General features: G+C 33.7%; 2 protein-coding genes across 4 annotated transcripts; one reads left to right on the top strand and one right to left on the bottom strand.

Moving 5' to 3' along the window:
- The first annotated feature begins 9,994 nt into the window (after window positions 1-9,994).
- On the top strand, window positions 9,995-11,638 carry LOC135071658 (cytoplasmic tRNA 2-thiolation protein 2). The gene is made up of 4 exons (XM_063965428.1): window positions 9,995-10,342; window positions 10,480-10,847; window positions 10,933-11,202; window positions 11,365-11,638. Exons 1-4 carry the CDS (start codon window positions 10,075-10,077, stop codon window positions 11,593-11,595), a joined length of 1,137 nt encoding a protein of 378 aa, XP_063821498.1. The 5' UTR covers window positions 9,995-10,074; the 3' UTR covers window positions 11,596-11,638.
- A 1,651-nt stretch (window positions 11,639-13,289) lies between these two features.
- LOC135071634 (casein kinase II subunit alpha) lies at window positions 13,290-22,983 on the bottom strand. Of its 3 annotated transcripts, none has more exons than XM_063965401.1 (7): window positions 22,788-22,983; window positions 15,838-16,121; window positions 15,558-15,745; window positions 15,210-15,402; window positions 14,901-15,130; window positions 14,672-14,820; window positions 13,290-14,345 (listed from the first exon to the last, which is right to left on the bottom strand). In XM_063965401.1, exons 1-7 carry the CDS (start codon window positions 22,828-22,830, stop codon window positions 14,257-14,259), a joined length of 1,176 nt encoding a protein of 391 aa, XP_063821471.1. In that variant the 5' UTR covers window positions 22,831-22,983; the 3' UTR covers window positions 13,290-14,256. The 3 variants fall into 3 exon arrangements, with proteins under 3 accessions (XP_063821471.1, XP_063821486.1, XP_063821478.1); XM_063965416.1 differs by lacking the exon at window positions 22,788-22,983 and adding an exon at window positions 16,495-16,674; XM_063965408.1 differs by lacking the exon at window positions 22,788-22,983 and adding an exon at window positions 16,274-16,475.
- Between the last annotated feature and the right edge of the window lie 47 nt (window positions 22,984-23,030).

The following is a 23,030-nucleotide window of genomic DNA, read 5'->3' as shown; positions in this document are numbered from 1 at the left end:
GGGCAGAGTTGGAACATAAACTTGAGTCAAATACCTACTTATACCTATCTCGCTCTCTGCGGCCCTACCTCTCTTTTTAGTGTGAACTGTAGTATTGCTATCTTCTGATTTAAATCTCCTTGTAAATTCTTCGAAATAGCCAATTCACTAACCAAATCAGAAGTAAAACAAATAAATAAATAATATTTGAAACTAAGATTACCTAGTTAAATAAAAAATCACAAAATTGTCGGCCATTTAGGCTTAATGTGTTGGCGAATCAGGGAATTACAATCCCAATTCCTGGGTAATCGGTACCATGTGGCAACATCGGCCCAATCCGGCCCATCATGGCGGTTGTTTACTATTTTGTTTATTAAGCAGTTAATTTCGTTTGAGATTGTTTACAGGAAATAATCATTGTTTTATCACAAGAATTGGTGCAAAATTTTGTTCGTGATTTCCGACATTGGATCATTGTAAACATTTTTCACATTTTTTACAGTAATTTCTTCCTAAAACGTTTTACCAGTAATTACACTTATCATTTTTAATGATACCTATGTCAAGAAATAAAGATTTTACATTGGTTTCATTGAATTTGAGCAATTTTATATTTTTTGTTTATTTAGAAAGAGCGAGTCTGCCCACAGAGAGCGAGATAGTGATACTTAGTTTGTGCTTCAAGTAGGTATTCGGAGTGTGGCCTCCATTTTTATCTGTAACTTCATGGTTGCAGCGCCACCAATGACATATTCCAAATGTCACTATTGATGAGTAACGTGCTGAGACAAAAATGGTGAATTGCAGTGTATTTTATTGTAAAAAGATATCTGAAACTTCAAATCTTGAAAAGGACAATATTACCTTCCATCAGTAAATATTATTTTATTTATTTTACATTAATTAATACACTAAATTTGCAAAAAACTAAATTTCAAGAAGTGTTGCCACTGGAAAGCACAAATTCCTAATTTTGTAATATTTTTAAGAATAGTGTACTTACGAATATAATCGAAATTCTATGTTAAAAATTTGATACTGCCTACCTATTGGCAGGAAGTAAGTATTTGGAAAAGAAAGTTTTTTTTTATTTGGTCAATATACTAATTAATTAATGTAAATAAATCTTATGTCCAAACGTTTGTATTAATACAATAAAATAATGTTCGTCGAATCTGCCTATTTCATTATTACATAGTACGGTCCAAAGAGCATAAAAGAGTAAGAGACGGCACTCCATAGATATTTTTTGAGCTCACGCACACATATGCATTTTAGAGAACGACCCGCAAATCTTTACCAACCGCACAAACTACGGGCGGAGCTACCAACATAATGCCTTATTTTCTGACAGTATTAGTGACGTTCGTAATAACTTATCGATTATCGATACTTTGCTAGGGTTGTAATTGCATATCGATATCTAGTATAGGAACCTTCAATATTTTAATGATTACTATTTTTATTTTATACTATGTGTAAGTAAAACGAAGTTTTGTAACGTAAATTATTTATTTCGAAATAAAATAGGTATATTACAATAAGTATTGAACATGACATAGCAGTTGTAGGCATGAGGAATTATTGAAAATTATAACAAAGTACAGAAATGATAATTTTGTAAACTTTTATTTTCACAACTTTTTCTAAGAAAAAATAGGATTTTTATTTATAAACATCTTTAATTTTCTTATGAGCTGATCGAACCTCAGCCTCAAGATTACTTTTCAATGCTTTGTTGCTGTGCTTTTTTACTTTTGTCAGCAAAATTGTTTTCACTTTTTATGAAGCTGTCATTAATGATTTTACAACTTTTTCTTAGAAAAAGGTAACTTAATATTTTAAACATCTTATCATAAATTTCTTTATTATGTTGTTGACATTTAAACCAACTAAAATTACAATTTGTACTCAACATTAAGAAAATGAATTTTCCAACATTTTCCATATATATCTGGTCGGCAATATGGTCATGATAAAATTGTTTAGCTTCATTTACGGTGGTACATAATTGAATTGTTGGATAAACGAGACTTTTTTTATCATGCCACCATTCGCGAAGAGATATATATGCATACAAATCATTGTCAACAGGAGTTTTCACGCTCAAACACTCTTCACAAATTAAACAAGAACTGTTCTGTAATAGTTTGGCAGCTAAATACCCGCTTACATATACTACTGGTTGGTTTTCAAGGCTACACAAATTTTCAATAGGCTGTTCTAAGTTTTCAGGGTCCGGGATAGACAACACAGGATAAAATTCAGTGTCTGTGGAATCTTGAACATTAATTTTTATTTCTGTTGTTTTTAAATTAGTTTTTAAAATGTCTTTATATTCCAGCATATGTTTATTGTTGTCTGCTTCACAATTAGCACTTCTGCTATGAGGCACTTTCAGCCCAGTAACCATGCTTGTTTTAAGCGCTGCAGTAAAGTGCGTGATAGTGGGATTTCTATTGGTTACACTGTGTTGCCTAATGATTCCAAATAAGTTTTCCAGAGAGTCTTGGTTAAACTGTCTAAGGTTCATATATTTAAACCCTTCATTCTTTAACTTTTCCCAAATATCGTTTAAGGATTTGATAGATATTTGATATCCCTTTACGCATTTAACATTTTTTAGTATCGTGTTTTCTGCTGTTATAAATTTTATGGTTTCTAACTTATCAGTATAAAAGGTCCAAGACTCAATGTGATTACTTGATGTGGAAACATTTTCCCGGATCCCTTTCTTTACGTCATTTAAAGATGATGGACCATTTGTACAATCAAATAGTTTATCTAACTGTTCAATTACAAATGCTGTATCATTGCAATCAGAAACTTCTTTCCATGCCATCATTTTTAAAATAGCTGCCACGGTATTACTCAGAGCATGCGCAGCATACTTCACCCTCATCTTAGTTTTGAATGTTGGATTTACAATGGTACTATTCAGTTTTTTAAAATTTAAAAAATTTCTGTTGTGTTCTTCTGCAACTACCAAATGCCTCCATTGTGCAATTTTTCCATCGAAAGACATATTTCCACTTTTAAAGAAATTGTTTCGTAATGATTTGAACAAGTGAGGGATGTCATAGATTATAAAAATTTTGTCATTATTTACAGAGAAAAAGTTGCTATCTATGCCTTGTCCACAGTTTCTTTTTAACATGTTAAGAGCTCCTATATTTGTAGATCCCTGATCACAAACTGTTGTTAGAACCATAAATCCGATTTCTTTTAATTTTTTGATGATGTCCGATATAATTTTTGCCAGTTTTGCTGTTGATATTGTGCCTTCCACAAAATAGTGCGCAATATATTGTTTGTATTTATGTTTAGCACCCTGTATCATAAACACTAACGCATGGTCTGCAATTTTCTTTTCTCGTCCCATGTTCTCGCCCTCTCCATAATCCACGTAGCCATCCACTTTATCGGCAATTTCGTTATAAATTATCCGTTTCTTTAACGCCATCTCGTCAAATATTAACGAGCAATATTTATTTTCCTTTGGCATACTTGATGCTTTTGCCTCTAACATATCAATTATATTTTTATTTATACCAGGCTCCATTGGTATATTTTTTAAAATCCTTTGGAGCGTTTTAGTGCTTGGTAGCGTAAACAGCTTTTGCATATAGCGGTATGCTTTAGGGGACCGTTTAAATATAGCCAAAGCATATATTTTGTTGGCTAAAGTCCACCTTTTTCCTTGTGACTTTTTTTTGTTATTCTGCACTACATCCTTTACTAACGATGTCAGCACTTCCGAATCTAACTTGTCTAAATTCACTCTTGACTTCGCTATATTCCTTATTGTTTTTTTTGCATTTTGTAACTGTCGCCAAAGCCACTTCTCTTTAATTGTAAATGTTGATGAAGTGTCTGTAATAAAAACATTTCCATTAGTAAAAAAAACAACATTAAAGCAAATTGAATTGAATATTGGTTAATTAATCAGCAATTTTACTTAGTTTTTTAAATTAGGTATGTTTTATCTTACCTTTCATTTCAATGTTTTTCTTAGGTCTTTTATAACTGTGGACTAATATTTCTGCCTGTGCATCTTGATGGCAAATGTTTTTATCATCTGAAATATTATAAATATGCAAATAAGTTTAAAATTTATTTTGTTGTTTTATGAAACATATTATTTCCAAATCAATCAATCATTATCAAGTTTTAAAAAAATGCAAAGACAGGATAATGATAGCTCTTCTCATAAAATATGAAGCGTGGGCCCACCTTCAATAACAATGACATAATATTAAATTAAAGGCATTTAGAGGTTTTAATGTTCTGCATTCTGGATGCGGTCTGCGGGTATGTCAAGACAATCTGTAAGTGGTCGTGATAAGGCAATCAGTCACGTGTGCTTTGCGTTCTTTGTTCGTATCCACACGGTCAAATCGCATTAATATAAAATGTACAGAAACCTAGAATGTTGTACATATAAGTTCATTTTGACCTGACTGCAGACTGCAGAACGCATCCAGGGTGGCATTCTTTAGTTTGAGGGAAGGCATATTTTAGAAGGTAAATAATTAGTTTGTACACTTACCATGAGTAATGGGTTTATAGGTCATATGTTCTGGTGCATTGGAAGTAGAAGGAAGAGGTTCAAAAGTTGTTTTCGCAGAAATACCAGAATCTGGTATATCCACAGCTCCCAAACATGTTGAATTTAGTTGTTTGGTTGTAGTTGTAAGGGGAACTGAAAGCAGATAATGAAATGTGAATTGGGTAATAAAATGTCATGTTCTTACCCAACTTTAGGGTACAATCAGTCTAGTACATGTCTTGCTCACATTAAAAATTACTAGCTTATAAATATTATTAAACTAGCTGACCTGGCTAATTAATGTAGATTGCCTAAAATTTTTCAAATTGGTCCGGTACTTTTTTTGAAGAATTTGTATTACACAAATTACTAAAGTCCCTCTAACTCAACACACATTCTAAGCTAAATTGTGTTACGAGTGGGTTTACTACAATATTCAAGCTGTGGGGTTCTAACCCGCACTTTAGGCTATTTTGGCTTCGAGTTACGGAGCCGATCAAATACAAACAAACAATTAAATATTTCCTTTTTATATTATTAGTATAATTTTAGATAAACATACCTCGTTCAACTGGATTTGACTTCTTTGGAATGCAATATGAATGATCATAAAGAACTGTAACAAAGTATACAGGGTGTTAGGTAAATGGGTATATGAGCCGACACTAGCCCATGTTAACATGGGCATATAAATGGTATGGTGAAGTCAGAAAATTGATATCTTAATTTTAATTATTTTAATTTTCATACAAATCGGATTTCATAAAATTTATTTTGTATGAAAATTAAAAAAATTAAAATGATGATATGAAATTTCTGACTTCAACATACCATTTATATGCCCATGTTAACATGGGCTAGTGTCGGCTCATATACCCATTTACCTAACATCCTGTAGATATAATTAATAATTGAAATTATATATTATTTATTGATAAGCATACAACACATGTTTGTGGTTACAAAGAAAGAACCTTGTTAAATTGCAATCGGTTGGTTTGTTTTGGAAACCAAAGAAAATTAATTAAGACATCTAAATAATTCAGAAAAATAGATAGATAGTAAATTAAATTTAAAAAAAATAATTGAAGTCATCATCATACCTGTCTTGAGGTTTTCTTTATTGGAGTCTTTTACATGAAGAGGAAACTCTGTCAAAACTTCATCTGGCAAGATGGGATTGCTCAATTCCAGTGTTGGAATAGCTGAGTTCTTCAGCCGAGTTCCTTTGGCATTGAAGGATTCAGGAGTGAAGTGCCCACCACAAACAAACTTCAGTTGGTGTAACTTTTCAATAGGTACATATGCTAAGTCTTCTATGCCAGCATTTTTAACCCACATTCGACAACTGAAATAAGAAATACCTATTAGAAAAGAAAAAGAATAACAAACTGAAATTTATTCATCAACTAATTTCTTTTAGTATTGTTATGCAATTCATTTACAGAGTACGAAACAAAATACTGAAATTAAAAATTGGTTATGGTTATTTACTGTATGATTAAAAATATTAATCCCAGCCTTTAAGTTTACACAATCAGTAAAATTATCTTGTAATAAATGAGTGTTATTAGAAACTTACCGGTCAGAATCCAGAGGAAACCTACTCAAAAGTAAGGGTGATCCACCACGACTTCGCCTCTTATTACAAATAACGCACTTCTTGTTGTTTCTACTCTCCATTATCAGTAGAAGCCTAAAATGAAATAGGTATTAATTAAACAAAGCCTATAATTTCTCTCCAACCAGTGTCAATGCCCTGGTTCATGCATTTACCAGTTTTGAAAGTACATTTACATTTTCATCACATAGGGTTGTTTTTAATGAAAAATAGATTTGTAATAGATCTAATATTTCAAGTAAGTAGATAACATACCCATTAAACAGAAAAGTAAATAAGAGTTTAAACTTCTGTAGAAGTTGAAACACAGCTTATTTAAAAGAGTCTCTATCTCACAAAAAACATAACACTGAACAGCAAACTTTATCACGCCCGATACGGAGGAACTTAATCAACTCAACGTAAACGACAGAAAAGTTTATTTACAGTAATATTGCACCAAATCTGAGAAAATAACTTCACACGAATCAATTCGCCGGTTTAAAACTCAAACTCAATTGACAGACATTTTTTTTCATTTGTCAAACTAACAATACTACCAACATAAGGACACTAACAATTATTTTTAGTATGGTGGTATTGATCCGCGGGTTCCCCTGCTATAGTGAAATCAATCCAAAATGCACTTTATTACTTAAGAGATAAGGTTGTATATCAATTGCTACATATAGAGACTAGTTTTTGTATGAGAAGTGTCTACCCACTGGTACGGTCAATGTTTGGTAACCCAAAAGTGAACATTTTTATTTCAATACGCTGGCCACCCAGCGGAAATTTTAGTGTGGTACAGCACAATATGAAATATCGATATCGACATCGACTTGGTGATTGTATTGTTAGAAAAATGTAAGAGTCGCACTTCTCCTGTAAATAATTTTACGTATAAACCGAACAAAAGAAAATTGAAAAAGAGTTCCATACCATCTTTTCAAGTTGAATTTCGACGTTGAGCTACCCTTCTCAACGTCGAAATTCAATATTGAATATTGAAAGAGAACTAATACTCCAAATACCACCTCCTGTTCATCCTCTAAGGTCCGGTTTACACTAAGGCAGAGCGGAGCAGAAAAGTTTTTGAATAACCAATCAGATTCCCTTATTTGCTCATCGCCACTCCGCTCCCATGAAGCTAAAGATAAAAATGGAGGCCAGACTTGGAACAAAAACTTGAGTCAAATACCTACTTATCTCTATCTCGCTCTCTGTGGGCCGACCTCTCTTTTTAGTGTGGACTGTAGTATTGCTATCTCCTGATTTAAATCTCCTAGTAAATTCTTCGAAATAGCTAATTCACAAACCAAATCAGAAGTTAAACATTATAAATAATTAAATATTCCTTTTTGATATCCCATAACTCTAGGGTATTAATACGACCACATAATAGGATCGAATGGCATATTTAATATTTTTCAATTCATTATTTCTTTTTAATTTTTCATGCAAATTCATTCGCCAAAAATACGACTATTATGTAAAACACCGCACAGTGTGTTATGGGACTGTATAATCGGACATTCTCATTGATTTGATGAAACGTATAGAGCTCAGTCATACAAACATGATAGTAAAACTCCCGTTTGAAAATTCCACGTAGTTTTCGCGGTATAAAAATTCAAAGTTACCTATTTTTTTACTTGAAAATTATGCAAAAATATTCTCACTCGTTAACTAATAACATTTTATTCAGAATTGTTATAATACTTCATAGAGCTCTTAAAACTACAAGTAATAAGCGTATTAAGTGCTTCGTAAACGCATTCAGTTAATTAGGAAAAATGATTTTAGTGATTTTTGTTTTTATTTTTTTTCTCAATTATACCTTAATATATGCAAACATTTTTAATTGCAAGATATAGTCTGATATTTAATCTAATTGTATTAATAAAATCAACTTTAAACTCCGTGATATATTTGAGAAAAAACATAAAACGTCTTAATAAAATTTTTAAACGTCTAGGGTCGACAATTTTGGAAGGAATAATTCATTTCTAAAAAGTTTCAAATCCCGCCTGTTATGTGCATCGTGTTGAAGGTTCTAAAAAGTCACATTCACATTGTTTTTAACCGACTTAAAAAAAAGGAGGAGGTTCTCAAGTCGAGTTTTTTTCTTTTTTAACACTCTTATATTAACTTAAGTTGTATGTAAGTAACTAACTAAAAAAGTATGTAAACAAATCTAGGAAGTCGAATTTATCCTACCTTTAATAATTTTCTCATCGATTTGAAAGTTTTGAAACCTATGTAAATCGAATGTCAATACAATAATTTGGTACAATCGAGCTGATGATATTTAAACATCCAAAAGAAATATAGCTATTTAAAGTGATGGGAAATTTACAATTCTATATGGCGCATATTTTCAATTTGATTTTCCTCAAATATATCACGGAATTTAAAGCTGATTTTTTTTATACAATTAGATTAAATATCAGACTATATCTTGCAATTAAAAATGTTTGCATATATTAAGGTATAATTGAGAAAAAAAATAAGAACAAAAATCACTAAAATCATTTTTCCTAATTAACTGAATGCGTTTACGAAGCACTTAATACGCTTATTACGTGTAGTTTTAAGAGCTATATGAAGTATTATAACAATTCTGAATTAAATGTTATTAGTTAACGAGTGAGAATATTTTTGCATAAATTTGAAGTAAAAAAATAGGTAACTTTGAATTTGTATACCGCGAAAACTACTTGGAATTTTCAAACGGGAGTTTTACTATCATGTTTGTATAACTGAGCTCTATATGGTTCATCAAATAAATGAGAATGTCCGATTATACAGTCTCATAACATACTGTGCACCGTTACATTTCTTTTAAATTATGAATAATACAAACCAAGAATAAACCTCACGACATGTTGACTTAAAAATCGTCTTTATCTCCTACAAAATAAAAGCGCATATTGCATTGGAACGGTTACACTTACTGTACTGTGGTCTGTACTAGTGTAATTATTTAAACGTCGCAATTATAAAAACCAGTCATAGCGGTGACAGTTTAAGAACTAAAAATGATGATAATATCTTCGAAAATATGCATTTTGGGACACATGATTCTTGGACATTATAAATTATTTTTATGTACAGAATAAACCCTTAAAGTAATGGGATATCAAAAGGTTACACGCTGTATAAATATTAGGTACCTATTTCATGGGTAGTAGGGTAATGGTGGTAGGGTTAATACTGGGACGTTTTAAAAGCCCTACTTGCATAAATAAATGGCTTGTTAGTTTTTTTTTTTCATGTAACTCATAAACTTCACAATTCGTATTGGTGCTAAGGAAGAAATGACAAACTTCTGCGTATTTTCCTGTAAATAGAGATCTGAAACATTGAATCTTCCTTATGATAATAATAATTCATATTATTTAAAACAAAAACCATAGACTATGAACCATAGAGCAATGATTCTCATCGACAAAAATATCGATAGTGTCCCAGCGCCATCAGCTGTTACACAAATGTCATTACCTCGTCCCCCTCAGGAAATGGCGAAATTTTTTGTATGAAAATAAACGCGCGCTGCTACTCCTGGTTGGTTAATAACTCTATGAAAATCACGGTATACCCGCAAGTGGCAAAATGTAGGTAGGTAGGTATAAAATTTAGTACAAAAATAGGTAGAAAGGAGAAAGGAAGAGTAAAACTTACTGAAACATGTATACAAACTTGTGTACACATAAAGACACATACAAGTGAGTGAGGAGTACCACCACACACAAGAAGTACCACCAGTACCACCACAGATATGGAAGTACCACCATCATCACCAAACAAATTGTCAATGTCAATGACGTCATCTACCATAACATTGTGCATAAGTCTGCATAACATAACCTAAAAATTTGGTAACAATTTTTGTTACAAATTATATTATTAATTTCTTGTTGTTTATAATTTAGAAAGAATAATGTCCAACTGCAAAAAATGTGGTTTGCCTGGAAGTATAATTCTAAGGAAGAAAGACCTCTATTGTACAGAATGTTTTCAAATTAATATAAATCATAAATTTCGGGCATGCATTGGGAAGAATAAAATATTAAATGGGAATGAAAATGTTCTAATATGTTTATCTGGAGGGCCATGTTCAACAGTATTAATGGATTTAATTCACAATGGAATAACTTTGAATAACCATAAAAAGTTATCAATTAGGCCCATATTCTTTCATCTGATGGGTAAGAGTTGTTCTATTCTATTTTCTAGATACACTTGTTGGTTAGTTATCAGTGAGAAGAACTAAATACATAAAAATACAAAATTATATTGTTACACTCAAATAAATTTTGTACATTAATTTCATTTTTATTTTCAGGATTGTCGGAGAAAACTGATGCTGTATTATTGACAAAAGCTTTGATAGAAAAATGTAATCACTATAAATTCAACATTTATGTAGGTCACATTGCACAGTACTTATTGAAGGATATTGATCTTCCAGAAGTCAATGTAGTTCCAGAAGTAAATAATAATTTAAGTGTTCAATTCAATGATCTTGTACATAGTATGTCAGTTTCATCTAAAATTGACTTTGTTTCAAAAGCTTCCAGAGATTTATATATTAATTTTGCAAAATTACTGCAATGTAGATATGTTTTTACTGGTGAAACATTAGGTACATTAGCTACAAACTTACTGACTAATTTGACCATAGGACGTGGTTCTCAAGTTCAACATGATGTTGTAAGTAGTGTAAATGTTTGGTGTTATAATATAATATAGAAATAAATTGTAATCTAATATATTTATATTTTTTACTATTTTCCAGGGATTTTGTGATAACAGAAGTCAAATTAAAATATTAAGACCCATAAAAGATATAAGCCAAGAAGAAATAGATCAATATATAAAAATAAACCAGCTTGATATTGCACTAACTAGTAGTCCCATCAATCAAGAAAATTGCCTTCAAACTGTTATAAAGAACTTTGTTATTGATTTGCAAGAAAATTATCAAGCAACAGTATCCACAGTTTGTAAAACTGCAGATAAAATTGGTATTGGAACCAAAAAATGCAATACTTGCGAAATCTGTGAGGTGGGTAATGATACATAAAAAAAGCATGTAAGATTTTATTGTTCTTAAAATGAAATAATCAGTCTGCTACCTTAATTTTGTTAAAATCTGTCCAGCCATTCTTGTGTATGTACATTTATGGATTTATCTTTCTAATTTCTACAATGAATATTGTTTTTCCAGAGTGATGTTGGTGAGATCAGTAATAAGCTCTCTGCATTGGAAGCTACTAACTTCTCAAGCACTATTTCAGCTGGACAAGATCACATGACATTAGAGAATAATTTATCTATTAAAGCTACTGTTTATTCAATGTTTCCTCATGTTAACCAAACTCTTTGTTACACTTGTAGTAAAATGTTCTCAGAAATAGATTTAAATATTATGCCTGAGCGTTTAAAAGAAGTTTTATAATATTGTGAAATATTTATGTGAATTAAATAAATATTATTTTTAACTTTGTTTACTTTTCATGCCACATTAAAGGTGCAACAATGCCTATGCTATGCACGAGTCCGACACTTGGGAGTTTCACACTAAGCTTACGCCATCAGCATCATCGTCGAACTTACGTCTGAAACTATAACATTCATGACTCCCAGTCCCAGTCCACCCAGACGCGAGTCTTGAAAATCGCCAGGAATCGAACCTGATGGAATCTACTTTTGGTTTGACGAAATATGCACCTTACTTGTATTTCCTCACCTAATATTTATTTCTGCTACATAAACTACACTGCATAACAAAGTAATGCCTTTTTTCTGTCGGGAAATGCTTTGCGTATACCAACTGGCCGATGGAGACAGTCAGTGGGTTTATGTGGGACTCCCCGCCGGGAGGTCGGGGCCTACCCACAAAACCCGACGGTGCCGGTGTCCTCCGGAGCCACTGAAACGAAACCGCGAGTTATATCCTAAAATTGGACATTCGTTTTCCGGCCGTCCGTTTCATTCCGATGCCTGTCCGAGCCCTACTTCTGTCTGTCACCAGTCTTTACTTTAGTAAGACTCAATGCAATCGATTCTGATGTCTAGACTTCAGGGTGAAATTGACGGATTGAATCTTGAATGGCATCATAACAATCCGGATGCTTGATGCTATCGCAGTGAACTTGGCGATTTGGTTGACTGAATAAATTTTAAGCGACAATAGCCGTTAGACTGGCAGACTCGAGATCCCGTGGAACGCGAACCCGCGGCGCCGCTGAACACCGTGGTGATGGACATGGGAACACAATCGAATCAACAAAATCTTATTATTTTACCACCGCGGGGGGTTAACGGAAGATTATTTAAAATTTGTATTTACAAATTCCATACTTATATTAATATTAATAGGGGTCCAAACATTTTTAGATTCAGTCGGAGTACAAAGAAAATATAGGGCAGCAGTCTAGAATATAGCAAAGCGTAGACTTCCACCCACAAAGTGGACAGATGACCCTATTTGAAGGAAGGCGCAGGACGCGGGCCACTAACAACCAGCCAATCCGAATCATTGGGGGAGGCCCCTACTCCCCAGCAATAGACATCCTGAGGTTCATCAACCACTCATGATGACAGAAAGAAATCCTAAGAACCTTATTTCAGTGATGTTTTCTGTTCTGCACTTCGTGACCCACCATCCTCATGAGCCTAGGCGCAGACCACCGATTTTTAGTTGGTCGGGCTGTTAATCAGTATGGAGATGTATGAAAGTGCGGACAATACACAGATTTGCTATCGGCCGATTCTTCATACAAATTAAAATCATGCCCAACTATCGGCCATCTCGGTGGTCTGTGCCTAGGCTAAAAAATTTTCTTTATTACAATTTTGATAGAGCATTAAATTGCTATTATAATAGGATTGATAAGTTTAGTGGAAACTGGGCTTGTGATGAGATTCTCCAACGAGAGACATAAATCTATATGGTAAAGTACTTCCGTTTTAAAAAATACTAGTAATTTGACAACTAATAGTTATATCAAATCCACATAATCAATTTTTAAGTTCAAACAGGCAGTCATAACAGGATATAACAAAATTAAATGTTGGTGTATCCGAATTCCGTATGTCAACAGGGATATAGCAGAATGTACTTTTTAAGTACAAATAAGCGAAAAAATGTCCAGGCAAAAGTTAGTATTGTTTATTAAGAAAATTTTGATGCAACAACTTCAAGTTATCACACTAAAATAAATTATAATCGATGAGGCTCAAGTTCGTATCGAGTACTCGACAACGTTCGAATCGGGACATTCGACTTAATTTCATATGCAAACCTATATAAAATTAAGTCAAAGTTCTGTAAAGAACAGCTAACGTAACTTACTAAAATATATACTAATAGAAACAATAATGCGACATTGTCTAATAATTAAAAGTTACTGGTCTTCTTTATAAAATACCTAAGTAATTAAAGAAAACGATTAATTTATCAAGTTAAAATTTTGTATTTATATCACACATTATCTACATTTAACTTCTATTACATAAATACAAAATTTTAAATACAGTACCAACGAAAAGCCGCTAACCAGTACTTGCAAATGGTATGCAGATGTTATTAATATTATATTATACAAGTAATTACAATATCAATACCATAGGTTAATAAATGCAAAAGATCAAGTGCAATGAAACTCGAAATGTTTTCTTTATATCAATAATAAATATTATTGATTCTCTTGTAAAAAAAAAGGTGATTTTGTTTCACTTTAACAATTTCAAAAAACCACCCACCCACCACAGTATACTACCAAAGTAACATTCTGAATACATGATCACTTTCATGGACTTCTTTAACCAGTTCATACCGGAGATAAACACTTTTTAAAACAATGAATAACCAGATTTACTAATATTAAACACTAAATTATATTGTCTTTCCAAATTATATTTCCATTTATCAAACATTGGAATTATAGTAAGTTGGTTAACAGAGATGATGTCTTCACTGTGTTCCTAGTGTAGATATTTACACCCTCAGTGGCCTCTTTGTTGGTGTTTCTTTGTCAGTGACTTCATTTGGAATCTTGTACAAGTATATATTCAATACATAGCAATATTTAGAGTTTACTGACTCTTCGTTTATTTACTCTGCTGCATTTATTGGTCCTTGCAATGCATTTGGAGTGGGTGAATTAGAAGACACCATTCGTCCCTGTTCCTTAACAATGGGATCTGAAATAGAAAAAAACTGTTACCACACAATACCATGCAAACCAAGTATCAAATGCTTCATTACAACTTGTGTTTCCACATGATGGGGAATATCAATTTTTTTTTTTTATGATTACATACAAAATTCATTTATAAAATATCAGGCAAACTAATATTATAGATTATTTTAAACAAAGGATCATCAAATTTTAATAATTTACTGCAAAACAGTAAAAGAGTGCCATCACATCATTTTGGGGGTATTTCTAAAAAAAACAAACATCATCTTTGACAGATCAAAAAAAAGTTTGTTAACAAATAAAACCCTTTTAAAAAACTATACTTACAGAAATAAGGGTGATCCATTGCCTCACGAGCAGTGTAGCGCTCGTAATGATCATAGCGAAGAAGACGATCAAGAAAGTCTAAAGCTTCTGGGGACACCAAGTGCTGATTTTCTGAATGGACAAATCGTTCCCATCGTTTACGGGAATGCCTGTGTACAAGAAATTGAAATTAGGAATGTTTTTACACAGGAAAACAATATAATGTGTGTCAATATTTTACTATACGTACCTTCCAAGAATATCATTAAATCGGGGATCCAATTCTATATGATATTTATCCAAATATTCAAACAACTCTTCTGTGCCAAGCACTTTAGCAATACGTACAAGCTGGTCATAATTGTCATGACCATGGAAGAATGGTTCCTTGCGGAAAATCATTGATGCAAGCATGCATCCTAGTGACCACATATCCAATGAGTAGTCATACATTTGATAATCCACCAACAATTCAGGACCCTGCAAATATTCATTAATTTTACACATTTTCTAAGAACTCAAATGGTACCATACACTCAAAATTAGCAGGAGGCCTCACCTTAAAGTATCTAGATGCAACACGAACATTGTACTCTTGACCAGGGTGGTAGAACTCTGCTAATCCCCAATCAATGAGACGCAACTTTCTATTATCATGATCAATCATCACATTATGTGGCTTCACATCTCTGTGCATGATACCCATACTGTGGCAATAATCTAATGCCTTCAGAAGTTCATACAAATAATACCTGAAATATAAGTTTTGCTGGTTATATGTAGGATATATTTGCAATCATGCAGATTTCATTATATCTTTAGTTGCCAATGTCTCCATGTTTGTTGAGGTATTAAAAGAATTCAAAATTATTACAGCATTTAGTAACAAGACTAAAAAGGGTTTTACCTTATATCATAATCTGATAAAGTTTGATACAGCTGTTTGAAATCAGTGTTGTTCACATGTTCAAATATAAGCGCTGGAGTACGAGAAACAGGATCTTTGACTACTGCTTGTAAAGTAATTATATTTGTGCCTCCTCTTAAGTTTTCTAATATTTTTATTTCTCTTTTAATCTTCTTCTTTTTGACAGGCTGGAAAAAGAATTTAATTATTTTTAATTCATACAAATTATGAACATGATAGTAATTTAGTTGTGTATGTAGAAGTTAAACAAATTACTCACTTTCAATATTTTAACTACACACTTCTCATTGTTTGTGATATTTATTGCCTCAAATACTTCACTATATTTGCCGCGCCCAAGCTTCCGAACCAACTGGTAGTCTTCCTGGTTGCCCCAGTCAACTACATAGCTTTCATAGTCCCAGTATTCTCTTGGTTTCTGTGAGTTGACATCGGCATATACCCTTGCTCTACTAGGTACTGCCATCGTTCTATACCTCTGCCAACCTAGGGTTTTATCAGCGATACTCTTTCCGGAAATCGCATATGTCTTGAGTAATGATACTGTGAATAAAAATATTTTCCACGTCACTTTTCAACATTCACATTAGCCATACATATTTAACTATCACGAAGCCTATTCATCCAACTTGTCACACTGTATCGTAAGCGTTTATGATTACGAGTGTTCAATTATGAGTACTGTGATATATAACCTAAAAAAGACATCCAGCTCAGTACTCTCGTACAACAGATATCACGATTGTATGAGCAGCATAACTATTAAAGTTTCTCCAACACAATGATATAACACTAGCACTTAATGTAACTATTCATAGGATCTGACGACATGAAATAAAATTTGAAAGTGTCTTCCGAGAGAAAAACGCACGCCATTACTCGTCAAATGATCGAATATTGCAGCACAAATTCATACCTAACACATTACTGTAGTTAATCCTAATCTAAATAACAAGCAGTTTCAGCAAACATACAACTTCTTGAAAACTAACGATTAACGCAAAACCAACGCTAAAAAATTCACTTTTATCACATCTAAACCGGCTCAAATCCAACAAAATTCAAGATGGACGCCCACCCTTTTACTACTACGAGTTCTTTCATTCGAATACTCATTCAATTCGATTCCAAATGTTTGTAATCGATAGATCGATATGAAAATATCTAAGCGATTTTATATACCATAGAAAGAGTAATTTTATTAATATTTATAATCAAAAAGAATAAAATTAATTTTAATTTTTTAACAAAAAATTAATTAATGACTCATGACATTTTTTATGTAAAATAACGTTATCCCTAACGTTACATTACCGGTATTGATACAAAAATTTAAATTTAGTAGAATTAATCAATATTAATTATTTAGTTCATTTACTAACAATATTAAATCTTGAATTAATTATATAAAAATGTTTCTAGTTGGATATGGCGCAAGTACACTATGCGGGAAATTGACCGAGACGAAGCATGCGCTAGATCGCACACCGAAAATAATCCTGAGCCCCGATTACGGTAATTTCGTATCGCAGAATCGAAGAAGCGCGTCTGGATTGGACACGTTAAAAATTACCGTAATCGGGACTCTGTCTCCATGCACCGAAGTATTGGCTCTGTGCACGATTACAGCGCCAACTAGCGTCCACAACTTTGTGGGCTCTGTCACATTGACATTTAGGTCGTAATTTTTGTCGTAATTTGTGAAAAAATATCGAAATGAAGAAATAACAAATATTTTCGACTAATAAATTGTTGTGATACCACGATTTGGGTGGAAAAAAGGTTTTGAAATCATTTTGGTCATTCAAATCAAATGAGGTAAGTCCAAAAAAAGTGTTTAATTTTGATTGTGTCAGGGTTTGTTTACTTCATTAATATAGTTGTAGTTTTACAGTAAAACAAAAAGAAAAAGCTACTTTAACGGTTTCATTATATAACAGTAAATATATTTAAAAGTTCATGTATCGCTAGTAATAAATTAAATATCGTTTTCAGATCGAAATAATAAATAATATAAAATAATAATAAAATAAGTGAGTATTGTTTTGAAGACCGGGTTTGTGAGTGTTACAATATCAAATTCCAACCACAAACCGTATTTAAAGGAAAGTTGTTGGTATTGGCTGGACAAGTCCGAGATGTAGAAGAACTAAGAACAAAACAAGGGCAGAGTTCAATAATTCACACTCTCATCATAAGGCAAACATCTGTGCACAACAACTACTGTGACTCATTTTTGTACTACCACGTTGTATAGTCTAGTTATTTCCAAATTGTAAACGGATATTAAACCAGCCCTATCGAAATACAGTCCACTCTTTTATTTAAGTTCCCAGTAGGACCCTTTTCATGTGATTAATTAATGATATTAAAATGTATTATGTAGAATCGCTTTGCCATTGACAGATACATCTGATGACAGAGCTTACATTATTTCTACTTTTCACCACCATGAGCGCTGCGATAGATTATGTTACCCCCACCTAGTACTTCGCACCCAGCGAATAGGCGACGACGCACGGGGTGGGGGAAGGAGAAAGTAACCGTAATGGTGTTCACACTAATACGTCTCGGCCAATTTTCCGCATAGTGTACATGCGCCAATAGAGACAAATCCAATAAGATTTGTCTTTAGTTTGTGCCACAGATTAGATGGTTTGTGCTCAAGAGTTTAAAAATAAATTAAAGTTCAGCGGGACCATGAAGCTAAAGATAAAAATGGAGGGCAGAGTTGGAACAAAAACTTGAGTCAAATACCTACTTATATCTATCTCGCTCTCTGCGGCCCTACCTCTCTTTTAAGTGTGAACTGTAATATTGCTATCTTCTGATTTAAATCTCCTTGTAAATTCTTCGAAATAGCCAATTCACTAACCAAATCAGAAGTTAAACAAATAAATAATTAATATTTGAAACTAAGATTACCTAGTTAAATAAAAAATCACAAAATTGTCGGCCATTTAGGCTTAATGTGTTGGCGAATCAGGGAATTACAATCCCAATTCCTGGGTAATCGGTACCATGTGGCAACATCGGCCCAATCCGGCCCATCATGGCGGTTGTTTACTATTTTGTTTATTAAGCAGTTAATTTCGTTTGAGATTGTTTACAGCAAATAATCATTGTTTTATCACAAGAATTGGTGCAAAATTTTGTAGTGCGTGGTTGCGGTAGTACGTGGTGTCCTGGAAGTGACATAAGATTCCACGCGTAAGTGTTTATTTCGTGATTTCCGACATTGGATCATTGTAAACATTTTTCACATTTTTTACAGTAATTTCTTCCTAAAACGTTTTACCAGTAATTACACTTATCATTTTTAATGATACCTATGTCAAGAAATAAAGATTTTACATTGGTTTCATTGAATTTGAGCAATTTTATATTTTTTGTTTATTTAGAAAGAGCGAGTCTGCCCACAAAGAGCGAGATAGTGATACTTAATTTGTGCTTCAAGTAGGTATTCGGAGTGTGGCCTCCATTTTTATCTGTAGCTTCATGAGCGGGACAGTCCATCCCAAAAAAAAAAAATAAAGTTCCAAAATTGTCTGAACTGTCCTATCCATGACATTGACAGTGGGGCGCCACCGTCAATAGCGGATCGCTGGTTCAGATTTTTGTCATGTTGGAAACCATATAGTTGAACGATGGTAGCGCTCCCTGTCATTGAGTTTGGTGGGACAACTGTTCAGCGTGGGTCATCTATATGTCAAGGTTTTGTGGCATAGAGGGATAAAAATCGTTCTAAAGCTTGGCCGTTGGCGCCTCTGTAGAATAAGGTACTGTCGTCATTGAATAAAATATTTTTTATTTTGATTTGCTAGTGGTTCTGTTTACGACAGTGGCGCCAACTAGTGAGCGGTGAAGCGGTAGGACTATCGCATAATTTGCACTCATCAGGATGGCGCCACTGTAGAGCAAGGTCATGTGGCGCCATGCGCCAGTTAATAAACGATAGCAGGCCTGGCTCACTTCGCGCGGTACATCCGATAATTACCTACAGCGAAGCGCCCCGCCGGCGGGTATTATATCAGTCGAGTGTCACGCGCGCGCCCGTCAGGACGCTGGCGTGCGTTGTAGTAGGTACCTAATTCTATGATCGAAGTATTATTTAAAAATGGACATAAAGAGAAAGAAATATTGTGCGGCGTTCGGGTGTTTAAATTCGAAAAGAAATCTACCGGATTTATCTTTTTTTTCGCTTCCCAAAGATGCTGAAAGGTATGTTTGCCATGTAGGTAATCAATAATTCTTAGGATAGTATAGGAACCTAACCTACCATGACTACTGCTCAGAATGCGTTCGTTCGTTTCAGCCAAATGACGTCCACTGCTGGACAAAGGCCTTTCCCAAGGTTTTCCATAATGAATGCGTACTTACCTACATACGTACCTCATTACATATAAGTAGATTAATTATTTTTTTACTAGACAGCAACCCTAACAGCGTAAGAAGAGTTCAGAGGCACGCGATAGAAAGAGACAAAACTTGTAGGTGAATAAAATTGTAGGTACGTAGTGCTGTGCGAGCTGAATTCCACTTTATCGCGTCGTAGCAAGACTCGCATTTATTTAAATCGTCTTGCGGAGTAATCCTTCTGTACCTGTACTATTACTTATTCTGTGACGATAGCCCTCATTGGGGAATGTATTGTAATGAACGCCGCGGGTCTCCAGCGCGTTTATACAGAATGTTAGGTAAATGGTATACAGGGTGTTGATTTCAATCCTCGCCATATTTAGGGAGTTGATTATGTAGCTTATTCTGATCACGAATCAGTAAAAAAAATTGAGTGCGAAAAAAATGTAAAACGAACTTTAACTTTAGTTAGTCAAAGAAAAATACCTATTGACATTACCTACTTTACGTGGCTTCCTTCAGTAGGCTATCCGACATGATAAACGAGCGATCCGCGTAGCTCGTGATGATGCCGCAGTGTAAACGTATCGCAATATTGTTGATATTAATAGGATTGATGTCGCACAGAAAATACTCGCAAAAAATTCCACTTTCATTTGTATTTTTTTTTTTGTGGTTAATGCGTATACAAGTCATAATAGATCACCTAAATTACAATGGCGAGGATTTAAATCAACACCCTGTATACAGCCGACACCAGCCTGTGTTTTAACGCTTTCAAGTAGTATGGTAAAGTCAGAATGTTTTTATTGATAGACGTTATTTTTTAAAGGAAATCTTTGAAGTTAGTTTTTTTTTTTTTTTTTCAAAAATGAAGGAATGTTTTCTTTGAGTAAAATTTTCTATCTACAGAATTAAGAGTTACTTTCTCTCCAGGTGGCATTACAAAATTCCACCCTATACAGGGTGTCCCAAAAACAATGGATAACCCTGTAACCATCGATAGGCCTCGCCATGGTCTCCCTAACGTCCAATTTTGACCCCAGTAAAAATATCACCGTTTTCAAGATTTTTAAGTTTTTGTGCATTTTTAGAAAATTGCCACCTGCAATTACTTTTTCTCATGCCATTTCTACAAATGAGGATACTTTTCAATCTAGTTTTTTTTCTTATCACAAGGGATAATTGGGCTATCAAAAGAAAAGATTAAAGTTCAACAAACTAGTTTAAAAGTTTGAAAATTTTAAGAAATTGCAGAGAAGAAAGAAAAATTAATTCATTGTCTTGCACTTTTGATCAGCCATCGTGTAAAAAAAATGTAGGAAGACCATCGTGCCCATTACCTGAAAAACTTCCTTGGTTAATTGAGATTTTGAAAAGGTATCACAAGCTTATGTATTCTGTATTATTTTTATCTTATGGCTACTTGAATAGCAACTAGTATGAAAACTGCAAAAATGAGTTTTTCTCGTAATACTTAAACTAAGACTGCCTAGTGGCATTAAATACAAATGGATAATTTTTAGCGTAGGAATTTTAATAAAGCAACATTTTATCATCATCATCATTTCAGCCATAGGACGTCCACTGCTGAACATAGGCCTGTACCCCAATGATTTTCATAATGACCGCTTGGTAGCGGCCTGCATCCAGCACCTTCCTGCTTACCTTTATGAGGTCGTCGGTCCACTTTGTAGGTGGACGTCCTACGATGCGCTTTCCGGTACGTAGCCTCCACTTGAACCCTGTTGCCCCATTGGCCGTTCGTTCTGCGTTTTTGTGATTACTTATTTTTTGTTTTACACCTTATAAATGTGCCTATAGACAGATGCCCGTGATGATACACGGATCGGAAACGTGGTTTTTTTGCACAGCGTGCTATGGAAGGGGCTATGTTCGGGTTTCTTTACGAAACCGTATCAGAAATTAGGAGACCTGTAAACGAACTAAAGTCGCTGACATAGCCCGACGGATCAGCAAGCTGAAGTGGCAAAGGGCAAGGCACAGTAGTTCGCAGAACTGAGGCAGCAGGGTTCAAGTGGAGGCTACGTACCGGAGAGCGCATCGTAGGACGTCCACCTACAAAGTGGACCGACGACCTCATAAAGATAAGCAGGAAGGTGCTGTATGCAGGCCGCTACCAAGCGGTCATTATGAAAATCATTAGGGTACAGGCCTATGTTCAGCAGTGGACGTCCTACGGCTGAAATGATGATGATGATGATGATAAAATGTTGCTTTATTTAAATTCCTACGCTAAAAATTATCCATTTGTATTTAATGCCACTATGCAGGCCTAGTTTAACTATTACGAGAAAAACTCATTTTTGCAGTTTTCATACTAGTTGCTATTCAAGTAGCCATAAGATAAAAATAATACAGAATACATAGGCTTGTGATACCTTTTTAGAATCTCAATTAACCAAGGAAGTTTTTAAGGTAATGGGCACGATGGTCTTCCTACATTTTTTTTACACGATGGCTGATCAAAAGTGCAAGACAATGAATTATTTTTTCCTACTCTTCTGCAATTTCTTAAAATTTTCCTACTTTCAAACTAGTTTGTTGAACTTTGATCTTTTCTTTTGATAGCCCAACTATCCCTTGTGATAAGGAAAAAAACTAGATTGAAAAGTATCCTCATTTGTAGAAATGGCATGAGAAAAAGTAATCGCAGGTGGCAATTTTCTAAAAATGCACAAAAACTTAAAAATCTTGAAAACGGTGATATTTTTACTGGGGTCAAAAATGGACGTTAGAGAGATCATGGCGAGGCCTATCGATGGTTATAGGGTTATCCATTGTTTTTGGGACACCCTGTATAAAAACAGTAGACGAACATGCACTTACCCAAAAGATAACAAAGTTTGAGATTTCGTAGTAGTAGATTCATGCTTTCAAAATACAAATTTTGAAGTTATGAAAACCAATTATCATTATTACTTCCGAAAAAGAGAAAACTATTCACAAGAATGCATATAACAGACATATCATAATTGAAATTCACATTAACACTTCTAAGCTTAATTAAAACCTTTCAAAGTAATATTTAATTTTATGACTTGTGTGACGTGTTGGTTTTGGAATCTTGAA

The sequence above is a fragment of the Ostrinia nubilalis genome, chromosome 1 (genome assembly GCF_963855985.1).
Source record: "Ostrinia nubilalis chromosome 1, ilOstNubi1.1, whole genome shotgun sequence".
Lineage (NCBI taxonomy): Eukaryota > Metazoa > Arthropoda > Insecta > Lepidoptera > Crambidae > Ostrinia > Ostrinia nubilalis.
This window is presented reverse-complemented; position numbering and strand designations above follow the sequence as displayed.